Source organism: Artemia franciscana, chromosome 3, assembly GCF_032884065.1.
Source record: "Artemia franciscana chromosome 3, ASM3288406v1, whole genome shotgun sequence".
NCBI lineage: Eukaryota > Metazoa > Arthropoda > Branchiopoda > Anostraca > Artemiidae > Artemia > Artemia franciscana.
The window spans coordinates 12,708,484-12,731,416 of NC_088865.1; the positions used below are offsets into that span (position 1 = coordinate 12,708,484).

The 22,933-nt window shown below is 35.0% G+C and overlaps 2 protein-coding genes across 3 annotated transcripts in view; both read right to left on the bottom strand.

Moving 5' to 3' along the window:
- The window catches only part of LOC136024889 (zinc finger protein 791-like), a 66,587-nt gene extending 56,064 nt beyond the window's left edge, over positions 1 to 10,523 (bottom strand). Inside the window, exons 1-2 of one of the 2 annotated variants that reach the window (XM_065700422.1) lie at positions 10,330 to 10,523; positions 4,919 to 5,065 (exon numbers count right to left, since the gene is read on the bottom strand). In XM_065700422.1, the coding sequence (XP_065556494.1) occupies positions 4,919 to 5,063 (145 nt within the window). In that variant the 5' untranslated portion in view covers positions 5,064 to 5,065; positions 10,330 to 10,523. The remainder of the gene's footprint in view (positions 1 to 4,918; positions 5,066 to 10,329) is intronic. The other variant, XM_065700420.1, reaches the window with a different exon arrangement.
- Positions 10,524 to 15,164: 4,641 nt separating this feature from the next.
- The window catches only part of LOC136024888 (zinc finger protein 184-like), a 95,914-nt gene continuing 88,145 nt past the window's right edge, over positions 15,165 to 22,933 (bottom strand). The window contains exon 12 of the mRNA XM_065700419.1: positions 15,165 to 22,741. Within this exon, the coding sequence (XP_065556491.1) occupies positions 20,661 to 22,741 (2,081 nt within the window). The 3' untranslated portion in view covers positions 15,165 to 20,660. The remainder of the gene's footprint in view (positions 22,742 to 22,933) is intronic.

The following is a 22,933-nucleotide window of genomic DNA, read 5'->3' on the forward strand; positions in this document are numbered from 1 at the left end:
GGTAAATATCTTGAAGGTGAACACAACACCACAGCTTGCTTCAAAGAGTTGCAAGTGCTGAACGTTGGATAGCTACGGAAGTACCAAGTTGTAATCTTTACTTATCAATGTTGGAATAATGTAACTCCAGGGGCTTTTCGTGGTTACTTTAGTGAAAATAGATCTTTACATCATAATGAAACGCTTCACGCTAGTGATTTCATCGTCCCGCACAGAAGTGGAACCAGGGCCGGCTTCCCTTCTAGATTTTTGGGGCCTAATGTGTGGAACTCTGTTTCACAGAGCAATTGGGCGGCTGAACATCTGGAGTTTTTTAAAAATAAATTGAAAAAGTATTTGCTAGGCCAAGGTTCATAATTTTTTTATTATTCTTTTTGTCTCTCTCTTTTCTGTTTATTATTATGAGATTGGTTTTTATTATTGATGAGTAGATTAGAGATTGGTTGTTGTTAGTTGTTGTTTTTTTCGTTTCTAGTGAATTATTAGTTAGAAAATGAGTTTTATGTGCCCGCCCAGTCACAAGTTTTTTTTGTATCTTTCTTGGGGCGGGTACTTGAAGATTAGTTAAATGTATTTGATTTATAAATAAAGTGAACCGAGCTGAACTGAACAAAGTGACTTGGTCAGAAACAAAGAAAAAAGAAACAATATTGCTAATAAACATCTTTTGACTATTTTTTACTTTTGAAACATCTTTTGACGCCCTTTTCGTCTTAATACTCTTAACCTTACAAGTGGTTGCAATTGTAGTAGAAGTTGGTGATTTTGTAGCAGCAGTAGTAGTAGCATTATAAATAGCAAAGGTAGCAATGTCAATAGTAGCATTTGGATATTATCTTTTAGTAAATTGATCTTCCTCTTTAACCCTTCTCTGAAAGTTGCAACTCAATATTCAAATCCATTCTTAAGATCCACCCTTTTGACAGTCAGCATGCAAATAGTGTGTTTTGGTTTAGTTCAAATTCCCCATTGATATTCTATAAAACTTTCACCTTCATGCATGCCGCCTTAATAGTGGTAGTACCATAGTAGTAGTGACAGTAGTGGGAGCAGTAGTGATGTTGCATTAGTAGTAGTAGTAACAGTAGTAGCAGGCATATGTTGCCTTTTGGTCACTTGAACATCCCTCTCAACATCTCTCATATGTTCATTTCAATATCCTCAGCCTTGGTAGTACTGGCTACAGAAACAGTAGTTTTAGAGGTAGTAGTGGTGGTAGTAGTAGTGATGTGCAAATACAGGCCTTTTGGTTAATTGATCATCTCTCTTTTCATTTTCTGGGATGCAAATTAATATACTCAGTTATTCCTGAGTTACGCCCTTTTGACAACCCGCATGCACACAACATTTTTTTTATTTAGTTAAACACTCTCTTCAACATTCTCTGAAAGGCTCACCTGAATGGCTTTCGACTTTTTGGAAAGTAAAAATCTAACATGCTTACAGCATGTTCCCACATGTTTGCAAATGTCCAATTGTAAACCACGGACGAATTGCCTAACTTACAGCACTAGCACTGAGGCTTCTGGGGGGTTGATATCACCAAAGGCATAATTACTGGACCTTTCAACAATACTGAACAAAATTGCTGCCTTAAAATGTTGATTGGACGTGTCTTGAGAAATGATGTGCAAGGAGTGCTAGTTGGCCTCCAATCTGTTTTGACTCTTAAGAAGGACACTAAAACTGTCGATTGTCACTCAAATGAGCCCCCACCGTATTTTATACAGCCAGTCGTTCCATAAAAACCTTATATTCCCTCGGGGCATAACTTAAAACCCTTTTCCCAAGGCTTTAGGGGGCTTGTCAACCCTGAAGGCGTTTATTTTGAACAAAACGGCTATAAAAAAATTTTATCCGATGCATTTGGGGAACAGGGAACGTTGAAGGGAGGGGAAGGGTTAGTTGCCCTCCCATCACTTTTGAGTCTGAAAAAAGTGAACTGGAACTTCCGATTTTCAATCCAAAGAACTCCCTTCATTAGTTTATTCCTTCCTTAAGAGCCTTAAATGTTAGTAAGAAGAAAGTATCAGCTAATAGCGCTTGCTCTAAGGGCTATGAGGGTTGAAAGCCCTTAATACATAATTACTGGACCTTTCGACTATGCTGAAAGAAATCAAACTTTGGTAGGATGTGTTTGGTGTAATGAAGGGCTTCGGGGGGGGGGGACTGAATGCCAACCAATCACTTTCGACTCATAAAAATTAGCACTAGAGCTTTCAATGTCCAGCTGAATGAGCTTCTTTCGAACTTCCCACAATAACCTCTTCTACACAAAGTGCCTTAATCAGAAAAAAATAAATATAAAACATTATAGCGACTGTAGTGTCTATGATTTCAAAATTTTAAAAGACAGAAGATAATTGAAAGTTAATCAAAAGAACAGAAATAATTATCCTAAATGTTGAAAGTCTAGGCAAATTAGAGAAAACAGCCTACAAAAATTCAAGACCTCATCTCTCCTCCTCAGCTCATGTCAAAACTAGATTCTACCTCAGTCCAAAATAAATTCTAGTGAACTGAAACCCAAAATTACTTTTTCCTGATTTTTTAACAAAAGTTCTTGCAATAATTAAAATTCCTGTTGATTGGTACCTGCACTAGCGAACCATTTGTAAGCATATCGAAAAGTTTATGTTAAAATTATGAAAAATGTGGGTTGGAATCAAACAGTTCGTGGTAACGAACTGTAGTAAGGAGCGACCCGGCTCAACAGTAACCGAAATTTGGAAAAACGGATATTTGATATCAATAGTTACATCAAAAGAATCACATTTTAATGCTGATTTTAAATATATAAGTTTCATTAAATTTAGTCTTACCCATCAAAAGTTACGAGCCTTAGAAAATGAGCCTTATTTTAGAAAATAGGAGGAAAGGCCCCCTAAAAGTCATAGGATCTTAACAAAAATCACACCATCAGAATCAGGGTATCAGAGAACCCTACTGTTAAAGTTTTATGCTCCTATCTCCAAAAATGTGGAATTTAGTATTTTTTGCCAGAAGCCAGATCACGGATGCGTATTTATTTGTTTTTTTTTTCCCGGGGTGATCGTATCGACCCAGTGGTCCTAGAATGTTGCGAGAGGGCTCATTCTAACAGAAATTAAAAGTTCTAGTACCCTTTTTAAGTGACCAAAAAAATTGGAAGGCACCCAGGCCCTCTCCCACGCACATTTTTCCCCAAAATCATCGGATCAAAATTTTGAGATAGCCATTCTATTCAGCCTAGTCGAAAACCTAATAACTATGTCTTTGGGGACGACTTAATCCACCACAGTCCCCGGGGGAGGGGTTGCAAGTTAAAAACTTTGACCATTGTTTACTTATAGTAATGATTATTATGACGTGTACAGACGTTTTCAGGGGACTTTTTCACGTTGGGGTGGGAGTGGATCGGGGGACGGGGTTACATGGGAGAATCTTTCCATTGAGAAATTTATCATGAGGGAAGAGAGTTTCTATGCCGGATTTTCTAGCATTATTTAAAAAAAATGAGAAACTGAATAAAAAAAATTCACCTGGAAATAATGAGTAGCATTAACACTTAAAATGAACATAAAATATTACGTTTATAAGGGGGTTCGTGTCCTCCACAATACCTTGCTCTTTACGCCAAAGTATTTTTAATAATTTTAACTATTTATTCTACGGCCTTTGTGATTCAGGGGTCATTCTTAAAGACTCGGGATAAAATTCTAGCTTTAGTGTAAAGAGCGAGGTATTGACGAGGGTGCAAACCCCCTCATATACGTAATAAAAATACACAAATATAGAAGTTCGTTACGTAAGTTAATTCGTAAGGTACGTATGTTTATTACTAACAAAAACGTTTTTTACAAAAAATGAAAAATCTAGTTGTATTTTTAAGTAGCCAAAAAGTGGAGGACAACTACGCCTCTTCCTCCGCCCCTTTTTTTTATCAAAATCATCCAGTCAAAACTAAGAGAAAGCCATTTGGCAAAAAAAAATATATACAAATTTCGTTTTAATCATTCATGTGCGGTGACCCAAAATCAAAACATGTATTAATTCAAAAACGTTCAGAAATTACAAAAAAAACAAGCTTTTTTAATTGAAAGTAAGAAGCGACATTAAAACTTAACACGAACAGAAATTACTCCGTATATGAAAGGGGTTGCACCCTCCGCAACGCCTTACTCTTTACGCTAAAATTTTTTTATTGTTTTAAAAAGTAGAGTTGTGACAGAGTCAAACTTTAGCGTAAAGAGCGAGGCGTTGCGGAAGGGACAATCCCTTTCATATACGGAGTAATTTCTGTTCGTTTTAAGTTGTAATGTTGCCCCTTACTTTTAGTTAAAAAAAAACTTGTTTTTTTATTTAATGACAAGTTATTTCAAATGCCACATAAGTTAGGATAACAAGAAGCGTTTTTCCTTTAGTTTTAAATCTTTTTAATTCTCAATACGTTTGGAAAAATCATATTGGCAAAGAAAAATTATATGTACGTTAGCAGGAATGTTGTATCAAAACCCTGAAATGGAGGAATTTTCGAAAGGACTGAAATTTTTCGCATTTACATTCAACATTATAGTTTTTAGACAAGGAATCTCATAATAATCAGCTATCTATTACTGAATTTAATTGAATCAATCAACATAATTGTGTTTAATCTTCTCTCTCGAGTGTAATTATTTCTTTATGTTCTTTTTTGTCAAAAAGTACAGCTAAGTTTCTCATTCAGCATAATCTACAAATAAAAGGACAAATTATTTTTTATCCACAAAAATTAGGCAGCTACTCCCGCCAATGAAAAGAATAATCCCATCGAGATTCATATAGACTAAGAAGAACAATGTCAAAATCTATGTTTACACTTCAATTTATATAAAAAAGACAGATGCATAAAATAATCAAAAAGAGGCTTTTGCATTTCTTTTTCTTTTTGAAAGCATACCTTCTTCCTTTAGTGTAAAAGAGCCGACCAGAAGCTGGGGCGAGCTGCAAGAATTGCTCAAATTCAGGTCCAAATCATTGGATGAATTGATAGTATTTGGAAGTTCCAAGGCTTCATCAGTCTTAATTTGCAAAGGATCCATCATTTCTGAAATACAGAGGGTTTAATGATACATAAAACGCTACCCAAGACATGATAAGATAATATAGACCATATTAGCAAAAAGTAGAGGCAACATCAAGTCAATAATGGCTGACAACTCAAGAATAATTTTAAATCTATCTTAATAAAGAAAGGGCATCTATAAAAGACATCAAAGGGGACCATAGGACATCCAAAAACGATTCAAATATCTATGGCTCTTACAGATTTTTGGCTTAATGGAGCTCTTTACTCTTCTTTGAAACCCTTGTTTCGTGGAAAAAGTTTTTTAAATCAATTCCTGTTCGTTTTTAATGACATATTGTTTTCGTGGAAAAAAATATATTTTATAGCTCTTTAGTTTTTTTTCTATAAGAATCTATAATTTAGCTTGCTATTTTTATGTTGAAAAAACTTTTCAAAAATTGTTAATTCCGACACAAAAAGTATTGTTCAATCTTTATATTATACCTCCTCTAACTGAGCTAAAAAAAACTTAATAATAGTAATCCCAAAAATTTCCACTTAATACCCTCAGTCGTTCTCGATATATTTCCAGATTTCCAGATTAAATTTCAATAGAGTGAATTGAAGTCTACAGTTTTTTAGCTCTGATAAGTTGTATTTTTTGTTAACAAAATTATAAATACCTTTTTAAAAGTGTATCAATACTACTAGTTTTAATGGTTTTTTTGTGCATTTAAACATTTGTCAATATCATTTCCAAAGGTTTAAGTAGCTTCATAGAGGGGGCTGCCAGATAAAACATTTAGAGGTCAAACTCCAGGTCAAAATAAGAATCACTAAACTCTTGAAAAGAATCAACAAATTGAAAATGCGACTGCTTTATTCTACATAAAAGGTACACAAAGAGACCTAGTTTTGAATCTCTATCTCTATACAAAAAATTTGAGGCAGTTCTCTTTAGGATATGAGAGGTTTAGGCATGTCATCGATGGTGGTACAAATACTGTCATTCAGCAGTGGAGCAAAAGAGGGTTCAGAAAATGTCTCCACAGTAGGCATACGTAGGTGAAACGCTTTAGGAAGAGTTAGTTGGATAGTTTGGATGGAGCAAAGTCAGATATATAGCATGAAATATGCTCTGATTTTGTAAAGTGAAAAAGTCGAATTCAACTAAATTTGCTGTTTTTTAACCTCCACATGATCTGGTTCTAAGATAAACTGGGATTTGTACAATTTTGATGATTCCTAAGGAATTAAGGCCTTTCTATAGAAACATCTTCAACATTCTTGAAAAGTATCCCCTAGATACCAAATATTTTACATAATAGACCTTGTTCAATAGTATGCTGGCTCCAGAAAGGAGGAGACATTAAGGACTCTATCACACACACCATTTACTAGAATAGTTCTGAAGCCATTTTGGATTACACAAACATGGAACGATTCTCATACTTCAATGACTTGCCTTCAGAAAATGGAATAGTCATTGAAAATGTTTTTTCAGTTTTCCTCGTTTTTCCACCATTTGGCTCAACTGGCGTTTGGACACAGAAATATACAATATAAATGTACCCGAACGACTTCAGGTTCTAATGAGCAAAAACTTATTTTGGGTTGAGGAAAATTTAGATTAACTCCAACTAAACATTCTATGTAAACTATATAAAAAAAAGTTATTTTAATCTTGATTTGTTAGAAAATTTTACAGTCATTATTTATTAGAAATCGGTTGGCAAACTTAATTGTTTTACAGTTAAAAGCAATGATCAAACTACTACAAATACTGAGTTTTATGTAGACCATGGTAGATATTTTGACAGTATTTAATCCCATAATTCTGTCATTTTTCAAGTTTTTCTTCTACTCAATTCAGAAATTGAGTAGGTAAAATTAACCATAAATAAGATTTTGGTAGTTTAATGTTCCAATGGTTGTTGTCTGAGTATTTTCATTGTGCAATTGGATTAGTTCTTATATTTTCGAAAAGTCGATTTATATAGTGAAGAGCAAAACTATGGTCCTTGACATTATGATTTTTTCAGACGTTTAGAGAACGTCTTCTCAAAACTTGAATATTGTCACTAATTTTTCCATTGAATTTTTCCTAAATTTTCCATTGATGTTTGCAGTATTATTGTGATCCTAAAAAGATTCCCTAATAAAAGTTTCAAAAAATCACCCAAAAAAGGCAAGAAAAAGAGCAATAAAAAGAGTGTTAGCCATGTCTCTTAATCAAAGGATTCAAAAAATGGCGTAAATATTCTTCTGGTTCTGATGGTTTTGAATATGCTGTTCTTGTAACAGTCAATAGACAATGGCATGCAGAATTGATTCAGGAACCTGGTTTGTTACCTATGAAGAGTGTTTTCTTGGTGGTCTTGTTACCACAAACTAGTTGATTCTAACCGACATTAATTTAAAAAAGAAAGATTTTTTTCTGATGGAAGTGAAAAGCAGTGTTTAGACTAAAACAAACAATGATTATTGCCTTAGAGTTTATGTAACACAATTCTACAAAACCAGTCAAATAAACTGACTTGTGATATTTCCCTATATTTGCAGAATTCTGAAAAGCTAGCAGTTTGTACAAAACTGAGCTTGCTTAAGTTTTTTGGGAAATAAACTGTACAGTGCAAGATACTATTGAGAGCCTTATAAATTTGTCTTTTTATTTTGTGCAGGCTACCTAGGGTCTTTTGTACTCCTATTCCTCTTCTGTGATTTTTATTTGGATTTTCAGTATATTAGTGCCAGTTTTACAGAATTCTAAAACGAAAGAAAGGCACGACAAGCAATTTTATTTGAACCAGTTTTACAGATACATGAGATAATGACTGCACAGCAATAGCCTAACTCTTATTTATTTTTAGTTTTACTCTTTAATTCCATTAAAATAAAACTTTTTTTAAATTAATATTCCCCAGGTGCCACCAGCCCTAAGAAAATATCTGGGTATACAGCAGTTTCTAAGCATTAATGACAGAAAAGGTCAATACAATGATATTATGTCTAAAAAAAACACAAAAACATTAAAATTAATAAAGATACAAATATTAGCAGTAATAGTACTTTGTGCTCTTGTTTGAGCATTATTTCCATTGGAAAAATTTCCAACAGGATGAAACTTCTAAGCAGTTTTTTTCCTAAAATATAACTACTAAAATATTTAACGCAAGGATAAACCCAGCAATAAGTTAATCTGTGAGCACTTAACTACATATATAGCAAGAAAGACAGTTTTCAGCAAAGTGCAAATTATGTTCTACCCTTTAGAAGGAAAGGGAGCATTACCCTGCTCCTCTTTGTGGTAGTTCTACCCATTTTGAATTGGACGGGGTTATTCATTGTAATTTGTCCTTGCGTTCACCCTGTTCTTGGTTTCAAAAGTTTATTGATAATGAATCATTGTGGTCCTTCACTGAAAAAATATTTGAATTTACTGTTGGCCACCTTTGGTATAATGTTGTTCTTTGCTTTTCTCAAAAAACCTCTTTTGGGGAAACAGTATCTCTTTTGAGGAAACAGTATTTTCTACTTAACTTAAATCATAGGACTGGCTTTAGCATGGATATCTTCAATCTAAGACAAGTGTTGTGAAGCAGAAGCAGAACTATTGCATTTAACTGGACTTGAATGCAAGGCTAACTTAGTTTAAGCGTAAACGAAAAAAAAACTGTTGTTGTCATTCAATTCTAACTGATAGTTCCAAATAGTTCTATAATTTCTAAAACCACTTCACTTTGTCTCCCACCCCAAATGTGCAAATATATAGTCTAAATCATATATTTCCCATATTTTCTGTTTCTTTATTTTATCAATGTTGCTTCTTTGCAGTCAAATCTGCAAAGATTTGACTGCAAAGAAGGTATTGTTGCCTAACTATACCTTATAGAGAGTCCCACTATAGCTTAAATTAAAGGTCAGGTTCTGAGCTACTACATGAGATTCTTTAAATGAAGCTATGACAAGATAGGGATGCAAGTAAAAACAGGAAAATGTTTAATCACTCAATTTTGGATGTTGAATTACATACCATGTAGAGCCAAGACTAGTACTTCTACAGGTTGCTGTTACTAGTTGCTTTTACTCTGCCTTTAGTTCTGAAAATGCAATTCTTGTTATTTGAGTAGAATTCTGAACCATATCAATGTTTTTTTTGAAATTTAGGAAATGTATTTGCATATCTTTAAGACCTTATAAAACTGTATTGAGCAAAGTTATGAAGCTGAAAACAATTTAGTTGTACTTTAATTAAGCAGAAGATCTATTTTGCAAGCTTTCACTTTTATAACACACATATTTAAAAGGTCATCAAAGGTCAGGGCCCTCTAGAGGGAGAAGGAGTGGAGGAAGTTGCTTCAAATACCTTCCCAGGACATATTTTAATCTGTAGACTCATCCCTGAAAGTTTCATTTTCCTAACCTAAACCCTTTCTGAGATAGCAAGAAGTCAATTAACTAGAATTTTACTGTAATTCCTGTTACTTGAGTAGAATTTTGAGCCATAGTCAATGTTTTTTTTTCAAAATTTAGGAAGCATATATTTGCATATCTTTAAAACCTTATGAAATGGAACTGAGCAAAGTTGTGAAGCTGAAAACAATTTCATTGTACTTTATTCAAGCAGAAGATCTATTTTGCAAGGTTTCACTTTTATAACACACATAGGCCTATTCAAAATATCTTCCTAGGACATACTTTAGTCTGTTTTTTCTGTTGTTAATTTTCAGTTACTAGTTGCTTTTTCTCTGCCTTTAGTTCTGAAAATGCAATTCCTGTTATTTGAGTAGAATTTTGAGCCATATCAATGTTTTTTTTTCAAAATTTAGGAAATGTATTTGCATAGGCTATCTTTAAAACCTTATAAAATGGGATTGAGCAAAGATATGAAGCTGAAAAAAAATTTGTTGTACTTCAATTAAGCAGAAGATCTATTTTGGAAGGTTTCGCTTTTATAACACATATAGCCTATTTTTAAAGGTCATCAAAGGTCAGGGCCCTCTAGAGGGAGAAGGAGTGGAGGTAGGTACTTCAAAATACCTTCCCTGGACATACTTTAGCCTGTAGACCCATCCCTGAAAGTTTCATTTTCCTAATCTAAACCCTTTCCAAGAATAGCAAGAAGTCAATTAACCAGAATTTTACCAAATGACTCACCAATGTGATAGCTTCCTTCCTAAGAACCAACGTTTTTAACAACATAAAAATTTTCTTCTGATTCCTTATTAAGCTTAGCCTATGTAAGATGGGCATAAAACACCAAAACCCTTTAAATCCTAAGGAATATGCATAAGATTACTTACAGGTCACTGAAAAGCTATGATTATTTCCACTATTAACAGTTTCCTAGTCTTTTCTTTAAGATGATGAGATGAATTTCGGACCCCTCTTGACTACATGGTCACTCAGGTCCTTTGTCTGTCTTTTCTTTAGACTAAACGATTTCACATGTCTAAATTTTTTGCCAGTGAAGCGTTCGATTGGTAGTTCAGTCAGTTCAGTGTTGACTTGCTAGGTCGACTTCTTACTAAATAAAACGGCAGCAGAGAAAAAAGTCAACTTTTGCGAGTCGAATCAAACGCAACTCTGATTAAATATTTGAAAAAGCTAGCTACCGAGGAGAGTGGACAGGTTTCAGAAAAATGTTTGGGTGTGAAATCTGTAACATAAATATACCAGTTATATGAGCATATGAGGCTCCATACGGGAGAAAAAAGGTCTGAGTGCAAGATATTCAATTGTACTTGCTCAAGTAGCGTTCTTGATCAGAAGACCGGTTTAATATAGCATACAAAAGCTCATAGAGACGAAAACCCTTATAGCTGTGAGTTTTGTGACAAAGCTTTTAAAGATAAGGCAATACGAAACGATCTTCTCAACACCCATAATGGCAAAATACTATATAATATGCAAGCAATGCGACAAGATGTTTGCCTAAATAAAAATTCTAAGTTATAAAAAAAGGCATATTCTAGAGAAATGAAAACATATTGCTGTGATACATGCAATGAAGTGTTTGCTAATGAGAATCATCGGAAGAACCTCATGAATTTACGTGAAAATCATAACCATTTTAGCTGCAAGTTCTACAGTGAGAAATTCAACAAAAAGAAAAATTTGCAGCGTATACATCCCTGTCAAAACTGTTTCAAGCGCCAGGTGTGTGTTAAAATTTTTGACAATAATTAGAAACGGAAGCTTACATTAGAAATCACGTCCGTAAAATAAAAAAAAGTCGTATTGCTCGAGCACTTGAAAAGTCAAAATAATTATCATTAAGATCTTGGTAACACAAAAGGTTTTGGTGATGCAAATGGTTGTATCACACAAATGGTTTGATGTGGTTTGTCTAAAGACAGAGCCAATGCTGATGCCTCATCAGACAATAGTAACATATTAAGATTGAAAAAAAGAAATTTTTTGCATGCAACATGTGTGATCAGAGTTACGATCAATGCAAAAAATTAGTTAACTAACAAGTCTACATTTTTCGCTTTTAGCGTTTTTTTCCAGAAAGTGAACAAAGTAAACTAAAGATATTTATAAAGCTTTTGCAAATAGAACAAAAAAATCGGTAGTAATCTTGAAGTTGCTGTAGGGTTGCAACCGAGGTTACGTTCCCACCATATTTGGTACGTTTTAATTAAAAGGTTACTTTTTATGTTACGGTCCAAAAACCGTTACATTTTTGTTACGTTCCTGAACTTATGTTACAGTTATGGTATGCTTTTGAATAATTAATAAGTTGAATATTTTCTGAGTAATCTATTCGTTTTTCTTCGTGAAAAAATGCCACTGTTTCTGCTTTAATCACACTGACATGAGTATGGACATTCTTGATGTTTTTTTTTTGTCACTCTAAAAATCAGTGATAAGCTCAAAAGAGTGGAACGTTCAATTTTAGTAGATGAAAGTACTGACATGACCGAATTTAAGTTCTTAGTGATCATTTGTCGTTTTTTTTGCTTTAATTCAGGAAGAGGCGCCATTTGGGCCAAATCAAGGGGTGGGCATGAACTCCATCTGGGCCCCCTCCCGATTCACTTTGTGTCGCGTAAAAAATATCTGGGTTTTGGCAGCACATTGATCGAATATTCTAAGTAAAAATGCATTTTCAGCACCTGTGTGTTGCTTGGAAATGTACTCTAACCAAATGTGGAACTCAGCCACACTGACCTCTAAGATTAATTATAACAACGAAGAGTACAATCAACGAGGTCAAGTGATTAAACTGAAAGTGGAAAATTCAACCAGACTACGGGCTGGCATTCCTCAGCGAGAAACTTTCTTATTTAAGTAAACAATACGTCGGTGAAATTGACCTTCATTGTTATGCTGAGGGTTCTAACCAAAATCTCAGTGCCCCTTCAGCAGAAATATTCCAGATCAAAGACATTTACAAAAATGAAAAACATAACAAGAAAAAAAAATATAACAACATTCAACTAGTAACAAGGGGAACCGCCGAGCTTTCATCTTTGCAAAATCGTCAACAAGCTGGTTGTAGTCCAAATTTTTTACTAAATCCTTCTCTGCAAATATCAAAAGGAGGTTACTGAGACGATCATCTCCTGTTGTAGACCGCAGGTAGTTTTTCACTATTTCTAGGCTAGAAAACAAACGCTCATTGCTCGCTGTTGTCTCAGGAAGTGTGGCAGCAATGCGAAGTACTTTAATTACTTCTGAGTAGGCCACTGGTAATGCCTGAAGATGGTCGACAACGTCTAGGAAGTTTTCCGAATTTTTCTCCTCATTGAGCAAGAAACGCTTGGCAATACCAGCTTGAGATTCGAGAAGAATGCTGTCGATGTTCAGCTCGCCTTAAAGAGAAGAGAAAAAGCCTGAGCAGCTCTGTGTCCATAAACTTGGTTGAGCTTGGATCCAAGGCTTCGTGCGTACTCAGCACTGGCAAGTTATCTGTGAACCTTCTGTCAGATTCGGCTTGTAGACGGTCAAAAGTTTTGAAGTATTCTTGCTTCATTTCATCCGCCAAAGTAGTAGTCCAATTTCCAGATTCGATGAAATTCTTTCCTAGCGTCAAAGTTGTCACAAATTGTTTCCGATGCTTGGTGATCTTTTGAATTCTTCAAGGTCGTCCTTTCTGACCAACAGAGGAGGGTCTAGTCGCGGATCCATTCACAGCAGGTACTTCAATTTTGAGTTCTGTTGCAAACTCTTTAGCCTTCTTGAAAAGCGATACAAATGAAGCATCTGAACGCAGGTCGGCGAGTTTGCTTCTTGAGGCCTGAATCACGGTGCGCGATTGAGAAATAACCAAGTCGACGGCGACGACATGGAGCTGCTGAGACAGCGATTTCGTCGCTCGCGTAATTGCTTCTATGTAGTGCAATTGGAAGATAACAAGGAACGATTCCAACAAGAAATGATAGGCCTGGAACTGACCTATTTTAGTCTATCAACTTAGAGGAATTACTGCGAATATTCAGAATTTATAATATTAATATAATCATCTAGGAAGGGGCATTTGACAGAACTTGAGAATTAGATTATGTTTCTAACCTGCTTTCAAACTTTACAATGGTTAATAGCAAATAGTGTTATTATTATGGCCGGCAAAGAACCCTTTTTGGTGGAAGCTTGGGCCCCCTGGAAAATCTGGGGTGGGCATTTGCCCACCCCTACCCCCCCCCCCAAATGGCACCTCTGAATTCAGGTGAATTAAAGGAAGAGTTTCTTGCTCTTCCCAGTGTTCTCGATACCAGTGTAAATAGTTTGAAGATGCTTATTTATAAGGTGCTCAATGACCAATGCATTCCTTTCTAAAACATAATTGGCTTTATTTCGGAAAATACCAGTGTAATACTATACAAATGGAACGGCCAGGCCACTTTAAATTCAAAAGGGTTTACCCTGGCTTGACATAATTTGTAGTGTTTGTCAAGTGTTCTCCCCCTGTTCTTTTTCCGTCTACAAAAAAAAACTTCCATCTGACATTTTGTAATTCAGTCAAGAAATTTGTAATTATATCTTAAGAAGTGCAAAGCAACAATCAGAGCTTATAGAATTTTAGCATTTTCTACAAGCTGCGGAGCATAAACTACTCTATCTATGCGCAACAAGATGGCTGGTGTTTGAATCAGTTGTCGGTCGCTTGATTTGAGTTTTTAACATACCATTTTTTGAAGAAATGGAAGGGACTGTCAATCGTTATTTGGATCTTGTCAATTCTAAAAGTATAATCATTTTATCTGCTTCTTAAATACGTTTTACTCATGATTAACTGATATACCGTCAAATTTTGGATTGTGCATGTAGAAATCCATAAATAAAAATTTTGAGTTTTGTCTCTTCTTTAAGAAATATGATCCGATTTCCCTAGCGAAAGTCAGCTGAGGCCTTAAAAAACCTGTCCGTTTACTATAGATTTTTCAGAACCTCGGAACTTCACGAGTATACAAGAGATGCATCTTGTCACAAAATTTCATCTATGCGAGCTTGAAGGCATAGAAAAGGGCGTGGTCTAGGAGCGACAAGTACAAGAGGTAATTAAAAGCTATTTATCAGTTTACATCGATCTCCAGACCGGAGTACAATTGCGAATCAACTCAAATGTCCCTTTACTGGATTTAGTTAGAAGTTTTTGTCCGAAGCGTCACAGAGTCCGGGCAAATAAAGTCAATTGTTCCTCCGTTTAAAATGTTTAAGAATGTTCCCCTTATTTCGATATTGAGACATTAAACACAGATAGGAGACGTCTTTCTTTTATAATAAATGAGATAGATTTAGATGTTAATCAGTCTGTAGTTAATTTGTGGAAGTGTGTTGGCAATTTAAAAGATGGAGGTGACAATTTTTCCTTACTATTTTTACCGGATTTTTACAGACATTAACGTGTCTACCCTATACCAATATTGGAGCAGAACGTCAGTATTGTATGTTAAAATAATAAAATCCCCACTGTGCAATAGACTCGATCCAAAAACTGTTTCTGATCTTACACGTGTCAGAAGAGCAATTCATTATGATTCATTCACACATTGCAGAAATCCGTCAGGATTTAGCAATCCATACGGAGATTCCGTCCGTTTTCGTGCTTGAAAAACTCTAGCTTTCCGCAACGATTTGGTCAAATCAGGACGGATTCTGAGCAAGATTTTTAAATGAATAAAAACATAACTATGAAATATCAGAATCTTTATTGTTTTAGACTGAATTTTTTTCTATTTTTGTCTTCTGTGCCTCCTTTGTAGTATAAGAAACAAGTACAAGACAAGTATAAAAAAAAAACAAGTACAAAAAAAAGTATAGTATACGATAAGTACAAGAAGTAATTAAAAGCTGTTTATCATTTTACATCGATCTCCAGACTGGAGTACAATTGCGAATCAACTCAAATGTCCCTTTTCTGGATTTAGTTAAAAGTTTTTTTCTGAAGTGTCACAGAGTCCGGGCAAATAAAGTCAACTGTTCCTCCGTTTGAATTATTAAAGAATGTTCCCTTTATGTCGACCTTGAGACATTAAACACAGATAGGAGACGTCTTTTTTTTATAATAAATGAGATAGATTTAGATGTTAATCAGTCTGTAGTTAATTTGTGGAAGTGTGTTGGCAATTTAAAAGATGGAGGTGACAATTCTTCCTTACTATTTTTACAGACATTAGCGTGTCTACCCTATACCAATACTGGAGCAGAGCGTCAGTATTGTGAGTTAAAATAATAAAGACCACACTCTGCAATAGACTCGACCCAAAAACTGTTTGTGATCTCATACGTGTCAGAAGAGCAATTCCTTATGATTCATTCGCAAATTGCGGAAATCCGTCAGGATTTAGCAATCCATGCGGATATTCCGTCCGTTTTCGCGCTTGAAAAACTCTCTAGCTTTCCACAACGATTTGGTCAAATCAGGACGAATTTTGAGCAAAATTTTTAAATGAATAAAAATCTGAAAAAAAATTGTAAAAAAAAACAACTTAAACCACATATATTACATAAGTATTTTCTACCCATAATATGTGTTCGCATGTGTTTTAAGAGTGATCTACGTTTGACGTATGTCTTTTTGCAAATGAGGATTTTTAAATGAATAAAAACATAACTATGAAACATCAAAATCTTTATTGTTTTAGACTTAATTTCTTTCTATTTTTGTCTTCTGTGCCTCCTTTGTAGTACATTGATTAACGCGAGAGTAGTCAAATTAGCCAATAATCAAACGGTTCGTGGTAACGAACCGTAGTACGGAGCGACCTGACTCCTTTGTAGTATAAAAACCTCGAAGAGCTCATTCGATTGAAAATTAGTACCCTTTTTGAGTCAAAAGTGATTGGGGGGCAACTAACCCCTTCCCGCGCCCACCATTTCTCCAAACACATCCATTCAAAATTTTGAGATAGCCCTTTTGTTCAACGTAATTGAAAGGACCGGAAATTATTTCTTTGAGGACAACAACCCTCCCCCTCCCCACAGCCGTCAGGGCAAAGGTTGTCGCAGAAACTTCAATAAGAGCTCATTCAATTGAAAATTGAAAGGGTTAGTGTTCTTTTTAATAGTCGAAAGGGATTGGAGGGCAAATAACCCCCTTCCACGCCCACCATGTCCCAAAACACATCCAATCAAAATTTTGAGACAGTCATTTTTTCAACGTAATTGAAAGGTTCGGAAACTGTGTATTTGAAGATGACACCCTCCAGAGCCCTCAGAGCAAGGATTGTAAGTTATGCCTTGGGGGCATATAAGGTATATATAGAATGTGTAGCCGAATAAAGGGGGCTCATCGGATTGGTAATCAAAAGTTCCAGTGCCTCTTTAAAGAATCTAAGTGATCATAGGGTGGACACCCCACCACAGCGCATATTTTTCCGAAATGCATCTGATAGAAATTTTGAGATGGCTATTTATCGTCGTAGAAACTTTGATAAGAGCTCATTTAATAGGAAATTGAAAGGGCTAGTTCTCTTTTTCATAGTCCAAAGTGACTGGAGGGCAAATAATCCCCCTCCCACACCCACCATCTCCCCAGACACATCCAATCAAAATTTTGAGATAGTCATTTTGTAACGTAATTGAAAGGTCCAGAAATTTTGTCTTAGAGAATGAAAAGCCCTCCCCCCCAGAGCCCTCAGGACAAGGATTGTAAGTTCTGCCCTAGGGGCATATACGGTATAAATAGAAAGTGTGATCGTATAAATTTCCAGGAAGGCTCATTGGATTGGTAGTCAAAAGTTCTAGTGCCCTTTTTAAGATTCAAAGTGATCAGAGCGTGGATAGCTCCCCCCACACCTCGTATTTTCCCGAAATGAATCTGATAGAAATTTTGAGATGGCCATTTGTTATCGAAGAAACTTCGAAAACAACTCGCGAGATTATGAACTGAAAGAGATTGAAATTTTGAGAGGGCCATATGTTGTCGTAGAAAGTTTGAAAACAGCTCATTCGATAACAAATTGAAAGAGCCAGTTCCCATTTTCATAGTCGAAAATTATCGGAGGGCAGCTACAGCTAACCCCCGTCCCACGCCCACCATTTCTCCTAACATATCCAATAAAATTTTGAGATAGCCATTTCGTTCAACGTAATTGAAAGGTCTAAAAATTAAGCCTTTGAGGAAAATACCCCCCCCATTCCTCAGGGCAAGAGTTGTAAGTTAGGTCCTGGGGGCATATAAGGTATATATGGAAAGTGTGATCGTATAAAATTCAGACGGGGCTCATTGGATTGGTAATCAGAATTTCTAGTGCCTTTTTAAGATTCAGTGATGGGAGGGTGGAGAACTACCCGCACCTCGTATTTTCCCGAAACGGATCTAATAGAAATTTTGAGATGGCTATTTGTTGTCGTAGATACTTCGAAAAAGGCTCGCTCGATTGGGGATTGAGAGGGATAGTTCCCTTTTATTAGTCAAAAGTGATTGGAGGGCACCAGGACATAATAGCTTTAGCGATTCTATACTAGATTTTAAAAAATTCCAACTTTCTTTGTTGTCTTAAAAAGACATTGCTTATACTTAAAAGAAAAGAAATTCGGTACTGATGTTTTTCTAACAACGATTTCTACTAAGCTTTAAATTTTTGGTTTCCTTTTTTAAGGCTTTTAAATTATCATAATCCATTGTTAAAATATATGCAAATATTGCTGCAATAACCAGTTTTTTGTTCTTTAAGCAATTTAACATCAACTTCTGCATACATGAAAATCTTCAATTTTTCCAAATAAACCTGACAACGCCATTGCAATACTAATGTATATAAAAATGACGTCACTCACATAAATATTGTTTTCCTTCCAAAATTAAGGCTCTAAACGAATTTTCTAAAATTTCAGATCTATCTAGATGGTTTTTTTAGGCTAGAATATCCCAGGATGCCAATTTTCCCGAAAAAATATTGAACCGTTTTCGAGAAAAAAAATAAATACATATACAATTATTGCTCACTTAAAAAGATAGTATATACACACTATCACAGGCAGCGCAATAGCGCTGCCTAAGTAAAGAACGATGTTGGCACAATGTACTATTTATTTATTTGGTTTGTTTTAGACCAGGGCACTTCGTACAGAAGGAGTTGTCGTAAAAACTTCGAAAGGGGCTCATTCAATTGGAAATTGAGAGGGCTAGTGCCCTTTTTAATAGTCAAAATTGATACATTTAGTTTTAAAGCATAATGGGTCAACTGCATAATCGTGGGGGGGGGGTTGACACACAAATACTCCCCCCTCCCCACGCCCATCATTTCCCCAAACACATCCCATCAAAATTTTGAGATAGCCATTTTTTTCAGCTGGGTTTGTGTTACATTTCCTAACGTTTAGAAGTATGTAAATGTGACTAGAGAGCTATAAGGAAAAACAAGTCTAGGGCATGCTTGCTTTTATGGAGGAGAGCTACAAAATTTTTAGTTGAGCAAAAAGCATAATATATTGTATTTTTCCCTTTTTTTTACCATAAGCAATTTCTACATAGGAATCTTACGAGAAGGGTTGAAACAATCTTGAATGTCTTCAACTGGCAAAAATACCTTATTACATATAAACAGAATTTCGGTGGAAAAGACTGAATTTCTGTTTTTATGACTAATTGTCCTCATTTTGAGGATTTTCCCAACCGAAATTCCTTAGTAAACACACTATTAAGGACTTCAACAAAACTACAGTCAATAGAAAATTTAGACAAAATACTCAAATTTTGTCCAAAATTTTAATTACAACACGCCATTTTAATCGTGAACCAGAAAAAACTGAAAATGCAGGAAACTACCATTCATTATACAATTATTGATATATACAATTTATCAGCAAGAAATCGGGGGAGAAAAGTATAAGAAAAATAATAGTAGGTTTTTAACCATAAATGAAAAGCATATAAAACCCAGTAAAAATCCGTCGGGTTTTCGTTCGAGGGAAATTTTATTTTTCTTCAGCTTTCATGGACTGGCACTTTTTGTCATTTCTTTTTGTTTTCAGTTTAAAAATTATGAAAAAATATCAACAATTTTTAGGCGAATTAAAGGTACAGAAACATTTCATTGTTCCCTATTTTCAACCTTACAATTCTTACTTAAAAATAATATGAGAAAAATTCAAATGATATTGAGTACCCTCAACGGATAAAAACTTTTTGCCCACTTATATTATAAGTAAATAGTTTTACCTTTTCATCAATGTTCACGTTCCCATCACCCTTGATCGAATTTCCTGATTTTTCGAGTTTTACGAGATTCGTCTTTTTGTCGCAAGCCTTAGAGCTAACACGAAGATGATTTTTTCTAATACAATCATACGTATTGTATCAGATTAACGACGCTTCTTGACTACTAAGGTCCCTGCGTCTGCCCTGCAGTGCATTTCTGCAGCATGATTCGATCTCTGGGTCCCGTATTACCAAGCTAAGGTCAAACCCACTGCGCCACCACAGGACAATACAATCATACGTTTTACCACACAACTTACATTTAAACAGATTGTGGGTGGGATGCACAAACTGCTCATGGGCTACCAGGTTTTTATTATAGTTGCACTTCTTGCCGCAAACTCGCAACTGAAAGGGTTAGGATTAGGGTGTAAAACAATATGTTGGTCAAAATAAGCAGACAGAGCGAATGTTTAAATCATAAATCATGAAAACTAAATATAAAGTAATAAATGTAGCAAAGTTAATTTAAATATTTGTGAAACAGTGGAGCAAACCATGCTCCCAATTAAAAGCAATCAGCTAAACGTATACAAGTAATTATATTAATTTTGAACGATATATCAAAATTCACAGTAAATAAAATCTAAATAAACCTTTTACTTCTGGACAAGAAATACAAACGGATTTTCTAAAATCAAATTTCGCGTATAACAAAAAGAGTGAGCCAAATAAAAATTCCAAAGAAAACAAGCTAAATTCTAGAAATTGTACATAAGACATAATAAACCAAATCCTTACACTCATGACATAGAACAACAAGAGGATATAGACCGCAAAACAGAGCAAAAATAGATACATTTTATTTATACTAAAACAATATCCTGATTTGTAACTGTTCACATAAGGTGTAATTATAGTTCATCCTGTTTTATTAGTTTCAGTTTATTTAATGTGATATCGGGTTTTTGGCCAAATATAAAGAACAAAATGTCTTTTTTCACTAACTTTATTCAAATTAATACCATGACCAATTCCTACTTAGGAAGGCTTGTGGGAAGAGTTAAAATGGTCAAGAATTTTCTCAACAGATTCAAAATCCTCATTACAAACATTACACATAAATAGATTCTCAGCATTCGTGTTTCCGCCCACCTTGATGGATTTATCTGGATTTTTCGACTTCTTGTGGGATTTGTCAATTTTTACACAAGCACGAGAGTTTATATGTACATCAATTTTCCTAATGGTATCATAAGTTTTACTACACAGCTTACATCTAAATGGATTGGAACTGGGATGCCATCGCTGCACATGGGCTACCATGTTTTTCTTATAGTTGAAACTTTTACTGCATATCTTGCATTTATACGGTTTTTCTCCCGTATGAGTTCTCATATGTTCAATTAATCTGTAGCTTGCGTAAAACTTTCTTTGACAAAATCCACATTCATGTCTTTTCCCTTCAATGTGTCTTTTCCTATGTTTTGAGTAAACCTGCTTTGTTAACAATTTTGCATTGCATATTTCACACTCAAACAACTTTGCTGGTCTCTGTCCACTCTCTTCTATAGCATTGTGTTTCTTCATATGCAGTGAGTAACCTTTCTTCGTTTCAAATTTTGTGTTGCAGATTTTACAACCAAAGGAGACAGCATGTCTCCTTTGAAATACCTTTTCTGGAATCTGCCCACTCACTTCTGTAGCATTGTGTTGCTTCATATGCAGTGAGTACCCTTTCTTCGTTTCAAATTTTGTGTTGCAGATTTCACAACCAAAAGAGACAGCATGTTTTTTTTGGAATACCTTATCTGGAATCTGTCCACTCTCTTCTGTAGTATGGTTTTTCAAATGCTGATTCAAAAGGGACATGCTGTAGAAACTGTTTCCGCATTTGTCGCAGGTGAAATTTTTAACACCTGTATGTCTTTGCATATGCCTATTAAGGGGGTTTAAATTGAAAAAACTTAAACCACATATATTACATAAGTATTTTCTACCCGTAATATGTGTTCGCATGTGTTTTAAGAGTGATTTACGTTTGACGTATGTCTTTTTGCAAATATCGCATTCATTAAAATTACTTTCTCTAACGATGATATTAGTTACTGGTTCTGAATTACTTGTAGGTTTAGCCTCTGAATTTTCTGAAGGTCGTACAGCAGATACAATTTCTGTCTTTTCACTTGCTTCAGTCTTTTCGTGCATTTTCAAATGAGTCAGTAACTCAGAAGGCAAAGAAAAAGAACTAGCGCACATGTTACATCTAATGCACAAATTACATGTTTTGTCCCTGTGGGCGACTAAATGACAACAAAGATGATTTTCTTTCTTGAATTTGGTTTGACAAAAGGGACACTGAAATATTTTATTTTTACTGTCCGATTTTGAAATTTCTGTCTGAAGTTGAAATAACAGATTGCGAGAAAAAGATTTATTGTGAACGTTGCAAAAATGAGTTTCTCTATGTTCTGGGTTTATTTTCAAGTGCCGTGAAAGACCTTTCCGGTATTGGTAAGTTTTCCTACATGTAGCACATTTATTTAAATTATCGTAGGTCAAACCTCTATGATTTGTGGACACTTGTTCACTTGCAGATTTATCATTAAGTGCCGTAGTACGTACAAACTGCCTGTGCGATTGCATATGGTTTGTGAATGATTCTCGAATAGTGTATGACCTTTTGCAGATAGTAGAGTCATAAGAACTATCTCTTGTTTCATTCAGAGTTTCGAAACGACAATCAAGATTATACTTTTTCTTAAATTTTGAACGGTAAAACTGACATTGCTGAATTTCGATTTCATCATGACATTTCATATGACTTAAAAGTGAAATGGGGAGGGAAAGGGATTCACTGCAGATTTTACAAATGTAACTGTTTTCTGAGGACTCAATATTCGGTTGTTTTTTTAACCAAAGTGACATATCTTTCGACCACAGTGAACCGAAGGATTCCGAAGTAACTTCCTCAGACAGTGGTGGTCCTTTACCACTCGCGTGATTTATCGCCTTGATATGACTAACAGAGCTCTCTGGAGACATCATTGTTGGAAAATTTTCGGGGTCAGATTCGTCAGAGGACATCACTTCATAAGCTTCTTCGCTGTATCTGTCCATTTCTAAAACAAAGAAGAAACTAAAGACATAAATATCACGAGAAATAAGTATGGATCCTCTTAGTCAACTTCATTGAAAATAGAATAACGAGAATAAAATTACATTTTAATTTAGGAAATATAATCCGAATTTTTCATTTAAGATGATGAGTTTCTATACGTAGAAATGTGGAAAAAAAATATTAAGAAAAAAAA